At 44.2% G+C, this 14,004-nt stretch overlaps 1 protein-coding gene across 3 annotated transcripts in view; it reads right to left on the bottom strand.

Annotated features, from left to right (window-relative positions):
* The window catches only part of SORCS1 (sortilin related VPS10 domain containing receptor 1), a 427,318-nt gene that overhangs the window by 147,469 nt on the left and 265,845 nt on the right, over nucleotides 1-14,004 (bottom strand). For all 3 annotated transcript variants that reach the window (XM_090056794.1, XM_090056795.1, XM_090056793.1), the window contains exon 4: nucleotides 13,225-13,383. In XM_090056794.1, coding sequence (XP_089912920.1) covers nucleotides 13,225-13,383 — 159 coding nt within the window. The remainder of the gene's footprint in view (nucleotides 1-13,224; nucleotides 13,384-14,004) is intronic.

Here is a 14,004-nt window from a genome sequence, read left to right as displayed (position 1 = left end):
CAAGGGTTTAATGTTCTCTAGGCACAGACTGGTTTAATTCATGTAAATCTAATCATCTATAGTACGAGTTTATGCCCTATAGGATGCTGCCTGCCCATCCAGATTTGACTGAATTACAGGTTTGAAATCTTCCAACATTATCATGTGCCCTCAGGTTAAACCAGATGAGCTGTGAACAGCTGTATAAAGAATTGGAGCTTAGGAAATTCAGGGTATGCATGTTAATAAAATTGTACTCCGTGCCCCCTGTCTCCTGTAGGAGCACTGAATTTGCCCGGTGGTTCAGAAAGTTCGTATTTCATCAGAAAAGGCCCAGATTTATGACTGGAATAAATTAAGCCTTTTGGGTGTTGGACCTTGCAGCATGCCAAGAGAAGACCCTAGGTTGAAATTTTACTGATGAATCTGGGGTTTGTCCGAATGAATCTGAGTCATCATCCCTGCCTCCCATCCATCCATCTGGATGCAGCTAATGCATCTGATCTCCCCTCTCCACCTGCAAGTTGGTGGTGGATTCTGCCAACTCTAGGTGCACACAGCTCACCCCACCATGCTCCTCAGCTCATGATGTTCTAAGCATTATCCAGAAAGGAAGAGCTATACTCTGCACTTGACCTTGATGCAAGGAATATACGTCCGCCAAACCCAAAGCACTTGACCTCGATGCAAGGAATATACATCCACCAAATACAACAGTCAACTCCTCTTGCATGTCATGGTCAAGGGTAAGCCTTCCAAAAGCTACCTAGCCCCTTGGTCATCTTGAGAGTTGTCTTCCTCTGCCCAAGAAACACTTGCGACACTTGGAGTCCCTTGGCCAATCCCATCTCTGTTGCAGCTTAACACTGATATATCCCCATTATGGACTACAAGGAGGTGGCACAGAGGTCTCGCGTTTCAGGGATCAAACCTATTTCTAACCATTAAACCTTAGGAAGAGAGTTATACATGGACAAATTATCCCCCAACTCTTTGCCTGGCAGGCTGCTTCCGCCTTCCTCTGAAACATCTGACTCTGGCTAGTGCTGGGGGCAGAACAGTTGACCAGCTAGCCCACAGTTCTCAGCCCATATGGCAGTTCCCATGTTCTTGCTAAGTTAACAATGGCACAGTTCGTATGTCTAGGCATTGATGTTACCCTGTCAGATAAGTAGGATAAAAATACAGTACAGATGGAAAACTGAAGTTTGGATGAAGAATGGGTGGTTTAGATTGAATCCAGGAATTAACACCATGATAACCAGAGCAGGTTCAAGGACTAGCTCAACACCATTATTGTTTCCCCTTTGCTGTGGACGCTTTTCCTGAAGAAGCTGTAGCAATACACATCTTCTAACCTCCAGCTTCCATGAAATGGTCCTTTGTTTCTGTCAGAAACAGATCTAACCACAAGAATCCATGCATTCATAAGCTGTAACCTGAATTTCTTACCAAGCTTTCTCAGTCTTGATGTAGACAAAAATACCTACCTCGCAACGGGACTGGAACCTCCCCGGGGACCTGGGACGCACGGCCCCAAGTTTGGCTGAAACCCATTCCAAATGCCTTGACACGATTCCTAGCTTCTCATTTCTTCAACTTCATCTAAAACTTTCTCCCTCTTACACGAGCTGCTTAAGTTCTTATATATGTTCTCAGTGCATTTTTTTTTCAAAGGGAAGCTATTCACCAAACCACTGCTGTATTTAAAGCGGAGTTTACATATGATAACCTATTTTGCAAGTCTATAATGAGATTTTAGAGTTTGATTCTTGATATGTAGCACAAGAATATATTGCGCAAAGTATCAACAGGATACATGTAACTGCTTTTGAAGCTTAAAATGTAAATATAATAAAGGCAAAATGAATACAGACGGTTCTGCTTCCAGCCGGAACAGTATAATTCAAATAAAATCAGCCGGTTCCTGCATCTTATTCCCATTCATTTATACCAAATAAGTTTATTACTAGTATATTGCACATTATTACCACCTTAGGTGTATTTGAATGAATTGAACTTTTTTCATTAATGCTTTAATCATCTTCTTAGTGTCCATTGGGGTATTGTTCAAACATTTTTCATCTATGAAGAAGCTTTCCTGGGACAAATCCAGTGCATCCCAAAAAGCTGAGTACAGCAGGACAGATTCCACATTTGTTTCTCTTGAATTGTTCCCTTTATTTCTGGCACGCTTTTTTCTTTTAACAAGGCCCCAAACTCCAGAAACAACAAAGTTCTTCTCTCCACTGCACCGAGCTCTTTCACTTTGTACGTAGTCTGTAAAAGAGGTGGATTTTGGCCCCTGGTTGTGTGACTGGTTTAAGATAAGGACCAAGCTGTGGCACGCACATAGACTGGTTTAAAAATGCCAGAACCCTGCCTAAGATTTGCTCCCCCCATCCTCCCAACCCCACCCTCCAAAGGCCGAATGCATGTTCTGTTCACTACCGATCTAAACTATGCCTCCGGCTTTTTGAATGCCTGTACCACGAATGATGCATGCCCCCGGAGGCTGGGGGGGCACGGCAAATGCCCGCAGGTGGTGGCTATGGTGGTGGCAGCAGCGAGCGGGGAGCTCCCGCAGGTGGTCGCAGTGGTGTTGGCGGTGAGGGGGAGGTGGCGAGCACCGACTGGCGGTCGGCAACCACCTGCAGACGCCACCAGCAGCAGCAATTAGTCATCAGCAACCATCCGCAGATGCCGCCGGTGGTGTCGGCAGCAGGGAGAAGGGGGTGGTGAGCACGCAACTGCTCGCAGGTGCTACCAGCACTGTCAATCTCAGGGGGTGCACATGCACCCGCGTGCACCCCCTACGTGCTGCCAATGGCCTGCACCTAGTCTTTGAGCCCAAGTGAACAAGACCTCTTGTGCTCAACAACACTTTAGAAGCAGTTTTTGCAACTGGCTGCAAGCTTTTGTGAAGTTTTCTAATGGCAGCGGGTTCAACTGGAGCAAACGAGGAACCGCAGGCACCACCTGCCACTTCCCTGCTCAGACAGCCTGTAAAGTATAAGCCCCACTGGAAAACCACGGGCTTCCAGGGGGATATTTCATCATCTCCCCTCATGCTGCCGCCACATCCACTCTAATTGCCAGTTTGGTGCCTGGTTCCTTAACGGATTTAAATATGCATGAGATGAGAAATTAAATATGATGCTGAATGATTTTGCAAGCACTTTAAAATGCTAACAGTTCATCAGTCACACCATACGTATGCCATCAATAGATTTACCAAATGTCTGGGTGTTTACTTAGCCAATGGTGGAAGAAACAAGGGGCAGCGATAAAGCCTTGAGATATCTATCATTCTGGAAGCCAGCGAGCTCTGCCTTTCAGAGATTGCCTTCCCCTTTCCAGCTGATTCCATTTCTGATTCTTCACCACTATCGCAGTGAGTGATGCCCTAAGAAAGGCTCATAATTGCCTGGGTACCCTAGGACACTTGCACAGCAGAGATTTCCTTTGCATCTGTGTGTGCATGGCAGAGATAAGGGGCTGGGGACAATTTCCTGCACGTAGAAAAAAATTTTGCTTGCGTTTTCCCGTCCTTCCCTACCCTTCTTCCTTTTGTCTTCCTGATTCTTCCTTAATAGTCTTGAAGTTTACAGGGAAGAGCGCAGCAGCTGGTGTTCAAACTTCATCCCAGTTTGAGCAGAACTCGATCCGAAAGATCCAACCCATGCCTGCAATGCGGGAGCAGCAAAGCTTTAAAGCCATTTCCTTCGTTCATATATTTTGAGACCAGAAGGTCATTAAGTCAGACCCCCTTCAGAATACCGGTGGCAAAATTTGCCTAGCAATACCTGCAATGGGTGGAATTACCTTTCCCTAATCTGTCGGTGAACAATCTGGAGCCCAGCAACTTGTAGCTGAACTAGAGTCTGTCCACCCTTGATTCAAGACTTCCGAGGAATGCTGAATCTAGCACCCTGTTGTTGCGAATGACCTTCCCTGTTGAGGCCTTCCTTTGCCTGACACATAACAGCATAGGGTCGCATCTACTTTCCTTTGTGTTGCAAATGCCCTGGTTGGCTGTTCAGCAGTCAGGGGAACGGCGTGAAAAAAAAAAAAAAACTGCACTGCTGGTGGGGAAAAAGAAAACCCTGAAAATGTGCATTGCCCTATTTTTGGGGTGAAAAGTCAGTAACTTTGGTAGTGAAATGGAAGGTCTTTCTTTCTTTGCTATAAACCCTCCCCCATGAAAATTTAAGGCAATATTTGCAGAAAAAGAAAACAGCTCATTTCTACACAATTCAGTGTTTTCCTACATGTGTGCGCGCACACACAGTTTTTCATTTAAAAACAAATTAAACATTATCATTTGCATTATAGCAATGCCTAGGGGCCCTCAGGGCCTTTAGGGCCCCGTTGTTGCTAGGCATTGGGATGAGGATGAACAGTTTACAATCTGAATGGATGAGGCAAAGAGGCCAGTGGGGAAATAGAAACACGAGGAGATGAAATGAGGTGCTTTCAGATCATGCAGCTGATCCACAGCACAGTCAGGAATATAAGCCTGATTTCCTGACTTCCATGCCACTGTCCTGCCCATTGAACCAACCTGCCTCTGAGAGAATATGGTTAAGAAGTTTTTGTTGAAACACAGCAATGTCCATAAATGTTGGCATAACTTGAAAGAAATGAGATATTCCCTCACTGGCTGCACACAAACTATCTCAGAGCAGCAAGCAAGCAAAGCCATCATGCTTCACCCAAGCCCTAGAAGGTAGACAAGAGTTCTTGTTCACACCGATGAAGATCCTAGGCATGCAGGTTTGCCTAAGGACAAGCAAGTCAGGGTAAAACCGGTGGCGGTTCCTATACAGAAGTCTTACCTGCTAGACCCCTGATCACACATGCAGCCAAGACGTACATCTTCCAGTTTGAATGGACAGGCTACCGCAGGCTCAGCAATTTTATTTTTTGTTCCCGTTATTTTTATTGGTTATTCTTTTATTACCATACGCTATTTGTTTTATTTCTTTATTCTAAGATGTTTCCCAGTGTACTATGCTTAGTGAGGTGTGGATGTACTTGGAAGGCGTGTTTTATAGCATAGTTTGCACACTAGTTTATGGCCAAATTTAAAGAAAGATATAATCTGACAGCTTTACCCTCACTACTGAGATGAGATGAAGTGAACCACTATGAGGAAGAAGGGAAAGAAAAAAAACAGTGGCAAGATGAACAATCTTCATGTCTTTCACATATTCGTCTTTAGAATATAGTATAAGCCTTGGCTAGCCAACTCCTGATTGAGTTGCCTCTTGGATTATGACCCCGCCTGGAAAAATCCAGGTGGATGGTGAGTGCATGTGTAGCTCAAAGCTTTCTGCCTATATATATGTTTACAATGATAAAGCCTTAATTGTGGGCATTTCACATACACACTTGCACATGCACACACACACATACACAAAGCAGACTCTTAAAAATATGGCCAGAGTTTACAATTTGTTTTAAGGAAGCCTTTACATACCTAAAAGAAATGTTGGAGACTCCAACAGACACTCCAAGATCATCTGAGATATTCTATGTACTCACTCTGCAAATATGCTTTCACTTTTTGTCTTTAGCTACACGTGTCAAAGGTATGCAAGTGTAAGGGGTAATTAGTTTAGCTGGGCACCCTACTGACTCCCATAAATATTAAAAATAATAATACAAATAAGAAACATAAGCACAAGTACCAACCATTACTTTGTAATGTAATGTATAATACCTAATGTCTCCTTCCTTCTATAAGGAAGGGGACGTTAGGTATTATATTAATTGCTCTAGTTCAGTGATTCTGAAATGGGGTGCTGTGGCATTCTGGGGTGCCTTCAGGTCCTTTCAAGGGTGCCCTGGGTTGCCACACAACGTTAGCACTGGGGGGGCGGGGGGGGGGGTGGAAGCCAGCACAGGATCTCTCTCCAGCACTGTGGCACTGGGAGTGAGGGAAGAAATGGAGCTCCAGGACCTGATACCATCCCCCTGAGCAGAGATCTGCCCAGCTGGGGGGGCTCCCCACATGGCTGGGCTAGGCTTCACAGTCCCACCCTGAGTCAGTGCTTCTGACCTGCTGTGGGAGTAATGGGGGCATAGGAACCAGGTGGGGGAAAGCTCCTGTAGCATGGGCCTCCCGCCAGCTCGATGACAACCCAGGGGTGGGACCAGGCAGAGCAGAGGAGCACTGGCACAAGCTATCTGGCCCACCCTGTGAAAAGGGTTATCAGGGAATCACAAAGCATCCTGGGATGCTGGAGGACTGAGTCTTAGCTTGAATGGGGAGAGGATAGGGAACAGAAGTTCAATCAGTCTAACCTAAACTGATTGAATCTGATACTACATCCATCAAAGTCTATTTTAAACCAGCTTCTGCCATTTTAAAACCAAACTTCCACGCTATTACAGGTTTTGACCAGTTTCCAATCACTTGTATCGGTTTGTGTGTAATTTCTGTACCTAGCTAAAAATAAGTGAAAGCAAAGTGCTGGCATTTTCTGAGGGGTGCCTTGAGTCTAAAGACTGGGGCCTTCAGTCTAAAAAGTTTGTGAACCACTGCCCTAGTATATGGACACCCTAGAAACATGAATGAAATAACCTCATCATCTCTGTGAGGAACGTAATTCTATTTCCCTCTCTCTTGATTTTCCACATGTGGCATGGAGGAAGATCACAGGTGTTCTTGCCCTGGCTTATGCAGGAAGCCTGCTACCCAACTAAGGTGAGGACCCTAACCTCCTCTATCCCAACCAAGGTCCTTATCTACAAAACTTGGTACTATTGGAGTGATGCTGCAGCTGCGGGTGATATATCTTTTAGTGGACCAACTGCATGGCTGAGATACACTTAGACATGTTTTCCACAGCAATGTTGAACACTGCTCTGCATTGAAATCTAACTATATCCCAACCATTCAGTTAGTTCAGTGAAAGATACCACCCATAAACATTCTTACTTCTTTCACAGTCTCCAAAAAACCAAATTTCATTTTCCAAGGAGCTACAGGTGGCACTTTTCTCCAAGACCAAAGTCATGAAAAATAATATAGAGAGCCGAAATCACACATTTAGGAAAACAAGAACCTTGTCTGCCTATGCTCTTAGACCAACATGGCTACAACCTACACCCCTGAAACATTTAGGAACAGCAATGCAAATCCCTTCTGTTTAGAGACACCTTTTGAATCTGGGTGCCTTGCTCTTCAAAATTTCATTTAAAATAAAGGAAGAAGAGGCAGGGAATCTAGGACCATTATAAAACAGCTTATCTACTGCTGCTGCTATCACTCAACACTCAAGCACCTTTGCACATCCAATCTAAGAAAAGCAATTAGATATCTTCCAGTTAGCCATGCACACAGGATTTGCATTGTCTGATCCTGACTGTGTGTCATCACTGCTAATAGCTCCACTGTTCACAGATGATTACTAGCCATTGTTTCAGTGTGCCCCATCTATCTGAATGGCAGGAGATATCTCCCCATGAGGTAGGTGGAGGTTCTTCCCAGCCTCTGATTACATAGGAAACCATTCTTTAAAATTATAGAGGAAAAAATAAGTCATGCTCCCATCAAGCAGTCCTTACCATATGAACAAGTTGATTAAACCCATCACAGCCAAGGGCACAAGACCTCCAACAAGCTCTTGTGTCTCTAACAATGGTCTATCCTGTCTGGAGTTTAGTTCTGAGTTTGTGACTTCTCTTATAGAGAAAATAGAGAATTAGGCAATAGTTCTACAATTACGTAATAAGAATTAGCCCATGTAACTACAGACTCTCAGGCTGGAACAATGAATGCAATCATATAGCAATTAAACACAGACGCCCAACAGTTTACTGCTCCTTTTTTTCTTCAAAGCTGACAAGCAAATGTAATGATTGTAAAAGCAAGGGGATGGCAGCCCTGGAGACCTACGTCCTGTACTCAAAGAAGAGGAACAGGAGGAGCATTCTGTATCAGCCCCTGAAGGACGTGCCTTTCCGAGGGAAGTGGCCCAGTCTCTATGTTATCATCACTATCAGTCAGTCTCTGGTCCTCTATATGTCCCATGCTCATTCCATTTCTGCTACAGCATGAACGTGCACAAGTCCAAACAAGGATGGAGTCTGGGGATGCGGAAAACCCAGTAATGCCAACTCCCATGAAAAGGAAATCAGGATTCTCATGATTTTTAAGTCAAATTAACTCTGACTCATGATCTCCTGATAGATCAAATTGCAGGATTTTTTTCTTCTGGCATGTGTAGAGAGCACCAAGCCGGTAAGTCTATGCAGGAAAAGGGACGGGGGGAGAGGGAAGGAGCAGTTGGGGCAGGCTGAGGCTCCCATAATGAGGGAGGGAGTGGGGCAGGGGCTGGGGTGAATGGGGCCCTGGGGCCGGGGTGAGTCATGAAACAGAGCCGTGGGCAGCTCTGTGTGTATGTGTGTCTGCCCCTCACTCCCAAGTCACACTTCCCCCCAGCCCTGGTGCTGCCCCTCACTCCTGACCTACTCCACCCTGCATCCTGCCAGGGTGTGTGGGGACCCCTGTCCCCAGGCTCCAAACCCCCTACAATCCCTCACACCTTCACAAATAACTCCCCTCCTCACCTACACACACACACACTTCAAAAATAGGATCTCGTGACCTATATTCCAAATCTCTTGATTTTTAAGTCTGTCTCATGATTTCGGACATGGTGAAGTTGGCAATACTCAAAACCTCTGTAACCCACCTCAGACCTCAGCCTCCATTTAGATTTGCTAGCACTCAACTATCTGCGTCTTGGGTTTCTTGGGTGAATTTCGGTCCGTAACAAGTAGACAACAGCAAGAAGGAACAGGCTATTTTTTACGATTACAACCTTAGCCCAAAGTCTAAAACGAGCACATAACACAGTTATTTGTTTAGAGTTATTCCATTGCTTTTAGAATTGAAGAACCAGCAGGACTACACACAAATACTCAGGACAGCGCAAGTGGAGTGGACAGGACAGCCCTCACTGTCTCATTTGCTTCACTTCCCCTTTCCTTGGGGAACGAGAACAGAGTCACAGCCCCCAAGAGACCAAGGGTGGGAAAGCTGCACTTTGAAATGATTCAAACACCACATCAGTCTCCACCCTCATATGTTTTAATAGATTTAGTAGATTTTTAGGGTCAGAAGGGACCTCTGTAGATCACTGAGTCCAACTCCCTGCCCTGGGCAGGAAAGAGCGCTGGGGTCAGGTGACCCCAGTCAGGTGCTTGTCAGTCTCCTCTTAAAGACCTCCAAAGTAAGAGCACCACCTCCCTTGGAAGCCATTCCAGATGGCCCCCAGTGTAGGATAAATGTTAGAATTTAGAGATAAACCCTAACTGAGACGGGATGAAGAATGCAAAATGATCCCTCAGCTAAGGTAGTTAGAGGCAAAGAGCATGCAGAGGTTTGTCTACTGCTCCACAATAAAAGTTGTTGTTTAGTTCTGTGTTCATTGAACCCTATGATCACTACATTAAGTACTTGCCCCAAGCAGCATTCCCTCTAAGGTGTGCAGCATGCATGGCTGCACAGGCAGGTGTCACATGTCTGTGCGGGGGCTCCAGCAAGTAAGTGTGTGTGTGTGCATGTGTGTGTGTGTGCGTGTGCATGCACACACACAAGAGCTGCGTGGGCAGTAGGGCTCGAGGGACAGGGGGTCTCTGGGTCAGGAGTGAGGGGCACCAGCAGGGTGGGGTGGGGTGGGGAGGGGAAGCAGGGCTGCAGGGTGGGAGTAAGGGGCATCAGCAGCACTTGTGGCCAGGGGCTGTGGGTCAGGAGTGAGGGGTACTGGCAGGGCACAGGCATATCACTAACCTCCACTCACCCAATCATAAAGCCCTCCGCCCTCTCTCCCCATCCCAGCTCCCTGCCACCTCCTCCCTCCCTTTTTGATCCTAGAAATACAGTAACGCTACTGAGTTTATGGCCCCACAAAATAAAGCACTGGGGATTCCTCATAAACCAACTGGAATACCATATGAAATAATGGAAAATATAATTTGTTTATTGGACAGTCTGCCTCTCTTGCCATATGGGGCCATCTACTATAAATCCATTGGAAGATATTGTGTGTTGTCTAAGTCAAGATGTTTACTTATTCTAGCAAATATCCTGACAGAAATTTATTTTCCAAGTATCTGCTATTTCTACTGGTGGGATTCAATACTCATAGCATCAGTGGTCTTTCTCCAGTACTTAACATATTATTATTACACTGCAGTTGCAGTCCGTAAGGCCCCAAACACTCAACATATCTGAGACCACTTTGACTTGCTGGCAGATTTGAACGGGAGTTACAAGGCAATAAACATTCACGGGGTGTCGGATCTGCCTATTTACATGTAAAGCATTCAGGAATTATTTTACCCTCTACTGAAATGCAACCTCCTCCAATGGCGTGGCGCTGTAGCAAATGCATGAGACAAGTGAAGAGCACAACCTTTGATGGAGACTTGTGATGGCCAAAACCAAAAAAATTAAAAAGCAATAAATATGTGCTTTTTGGAGGCATTTTGAACTTTTGTCTAATATGAAGCTTGTATTTTTGTAACCCGCAAATGTAACTTGTAACTGTGTGTGGGACCAACTAGGCCTTGAAGACAGCGCTATAGCTGTGAAATTAGCTGACTTAATAGTTCTTTCTTGCTCAGAATTGAGCCTTGATGACGATAAAAACTGGATTCAACTGCCCAGCTTATCCAGTACATTTCAAGAAAGGACGTCTCAAAAAAGCAGAGTCGGGGAGTTCTGACGGGGCTGGATTTCGGCGGGGTAATGTGAATTTCAAACCTGAAGATGCTGTGTTGCAATTTGCTTCTTGGATAAACCCAAGCTTGGGCAGTAACTTATTATAATAATTTCTAACACCTTTTAACCCCATAGGGTAACAGCTATAAAGTAATATTATGAATGGCTATATAATTAAAAAATTAGCATAATTAGGATATAAAAGAACACGCACGTCATAGCAACCCGGGGAAGGACAGAGCAGAGGGGCATTGCCGTCCCATACCCCCACGGGTCTCTCTGACTCCCTGTGAGAGCGAGGACCAGATCCTGACTGAGGGGCTTCCAGCGGTTCTCCTTCGGGCAGCCCAGTTCAGAGACGTCTGACTTCGCCGATTCAACCTGACATGCATTTTCTAACCGAGGGACTATCGATAAGTCACTAACCAAGTGGGAACTCTTGGTTAATTTCTTTATCTGTTTTGTTATCACTGTCAATTTTAATCTGTATTGTTATGTTGTCTGTTTATTAGCTTAACCGTTTTATTAACTATTATATATGCAAACTGTATCTTTTGTTGTCATAAGTAAAATTCATTCCTTTTTGTAAGTGAAATTTGTCATTTCTTCCCTTCCAACATCACCTCCTCAATCCCAAACCCAAAAGCCCAGTGGCTAATAAAGTTGCAGTGCTCAGTCAGTCTGCAACTAAATTGATATACTCGCAGTGCCCAGCTGGCCTGTGACAGAGACTGCAGTGGGAATTTAAGCAGACAGAAGGTATTTACCCGAAGTTTAATTCTGGAAGGATACCAGATTGCAGCCCTGGAAGGATACTTGTTTTGTGCCTAAAACTGTGCTGCTATTCCTACCACGTCCATGAGCATCCATTGTCACCTTATTGCGTTAGTGTCCTTCTGCCTCAGTTTTCCCAAGCTAATGAAGACTTACACTGCTACTTCACACAGATGCAGGGGGGGAAAGAAAAACATTATTTGGGAGAAAAAAGAAGATTGAAATCCTTGGATGAAAGGCAGCAGAGAACTTTAAATACCCACGTTACTTGAAGATTTGGATTGGCACAAGCTGTACAAACAAGCTATACAAGCACAATCTGTCCGCATTTCCAACTCCACATATTTAGCAGACCCAGTTCTGCGTAATCACATATTTTCAAGGCAGAATTGTCTATTAGATATGCTTGTATGACCCACCTATACACCATCATTTCACCTTGTTCCCCGTGTATTGTGCCAAATAGCTTTGTTTTCCGGTTTTCTTTAAGACAAACCTAGTCTTGATTAGAAGACATCAAGAGATGAGGAATCAACCACTTTCTAAGGTAGTTAGTTCCAGCAATTAATCCCTCTCACAGTTCAATGTCTGTGCTTTATTTAAAGTTGAGTTTATCTGGGCTTCATTTTTTTAGCCACTGGCTCATGGTATTCATTTTATCTTTAGATTACAGTGCCACTTAGCATTTCATACTCTAGTTATATCAACTCCCAATCTTCTTTCTGATGATAAGGACCAAATTGTGTTCTTTAAATCCATCACTGTTAAGAAACCAACAAATGCCTCCGTTTGTTGCGTGACCACCAGCCTTATGAAAATCCACCCTGCCAAGGTGTCTCGACTTGGAGGCAATTCTTAGAGCATATTAAAGAAGCCACAATAACTTCCATACTAACAGAGCTAAACAAGAAGAGGAGTTAAATATTTTTCCCTTTGGACAATTAACGTCTGGCTTCAAGCATGCCAAGCAAGCTGGAGCAAGAAGAACTGTATATTTTGGGAAACAAACAGCAAACATCCATTTTATGCACCAAGAAACATCTTTGTATTGTCCACTGAGTGCCAGTGCTGACTAGCCTGGAACATTATCAAGGCTATAAAACAGAAAATGATGAAGGTCTGCGAGCATGGCGTACCTAATATTTTGGTTTGCTGATAGCTGGAAAATCAAAAAGTAGAAATAATATTGTTTCGGGAATGCTTGATACTTGAAGCTTGGAGCAGATTTTGAGTAGACAGCAGTGGAATTTCAAAATGAAGAGGCATACAAAGTAAAAAAAATAAAGTGCTAGATTTTTAAAATGTTGTTATACCATTTCTTGCCAAATCTTGTGACAAGCTTTTTGTTGCATTCATTTTTGGTTTGGATGCAAGTCATTTAGCAACATCCATATCACTTTCTGCAACCATCTGGGGTTGCTAACTATGTTTTTTTGCCCCAAATCAAGTTCCACATTTGGGTACGTAACATTGTTCCCTCAAATCTTGGTTCTCAATGATTCACTCCCTCTGGGTGCAAATTTGACTTCCAAGAGTAAGTCCCCAATTTATGGTCACGTAAATGCAACCACCGTTTTGGGGTTTTTTTGCATGCATGTAAATGAAGGTGCAATTATTGTGCATATGAAAGCAGAGGCCCTCTGAGAAAGGCAAGCTCAAAATGAGTCATTTGGCCTTTGTGAAAGGAAGACGAGGAAACCATCTTGTTCATAACAGGTCACAAAGGCTCTTACCTTCTGATCTTGACTGTAGGCCAGAACCCAGTCTTCCTGCTTGGGGTGGAAGAGCAAGCTCTGGATGTAAAAGTTGAGCCGGTACTTTTGGTAGGTGGCCCCTTCATCAGAGCTGATCAACAAGCTGCTCTCAATCTCCGGGTCAGTCAGCAACATAATCTACATGGATGGAAAAGATGAGGGCACAAAGGGTAAGTGGAGTCAGAAAGAAGGGTGTACCACTAGCCAGAACTTTGTGAAGACCCGATGAAGGTTTCAAGGCCTGATGAAACCATGCTAAGTGACTCAAGCATAGTGTATCACAACATACCAACCGTGAAAATAAAGCAATATATGATAATAGTCTACACATACTGGAAGAATTGAAACAAAGACAAAGGGATCCTTTAGGATCGAGCACACCCTAGTTATGCTTGGTACATATTAACAGTGGCTTCTTATGATCAATAGCTAGAGCTGAGCCTCCAGCACTCAAATACAGACTATGGGTCATAGGCAAAAACAGTAGCTTGTTATCCTCTTTCTGAGATAGTCACCAGAGGGGCAGTTTATATTGGGAACACACACTGCATAAGCAAATTTTGGCTGCAAGCATATCAAAAAAAATTATTCCTAACGGTGGGATGTGTTAGGATTGTGGAAGTGTCTGCACAGGGAAGACGACAAAGGGTTTAAGGCTTGAAATGTTATAACCCAGCCCTTGGCAAGGAACAATCTTGAAATGGCAGGAGAATGCATTGATAACCTGCTAGGTTCTTTCCATCTCTAATGTCCTTGATA

The sequence above is a fragment of the Crocodylus siamensis genome, chromosome 7 (genome assembly GCF_052110815.1).
Source record: "Crocodylus siamensis isolate JL-2025a chromosome 7, ASM5211081v1, whole genome shotgun sequence".
Lineage (NCBI taxonomy): Eukaryota > Metazoa > Chordata > Crocodylia > Crocodylidae > Crocodylus > Crocodylus siamensis.
The sequence above is the reverse complement of the archived record's forward strand: the minus strand, read 5'-3'. Positions and strand labels throughout refer to the sequence as shown.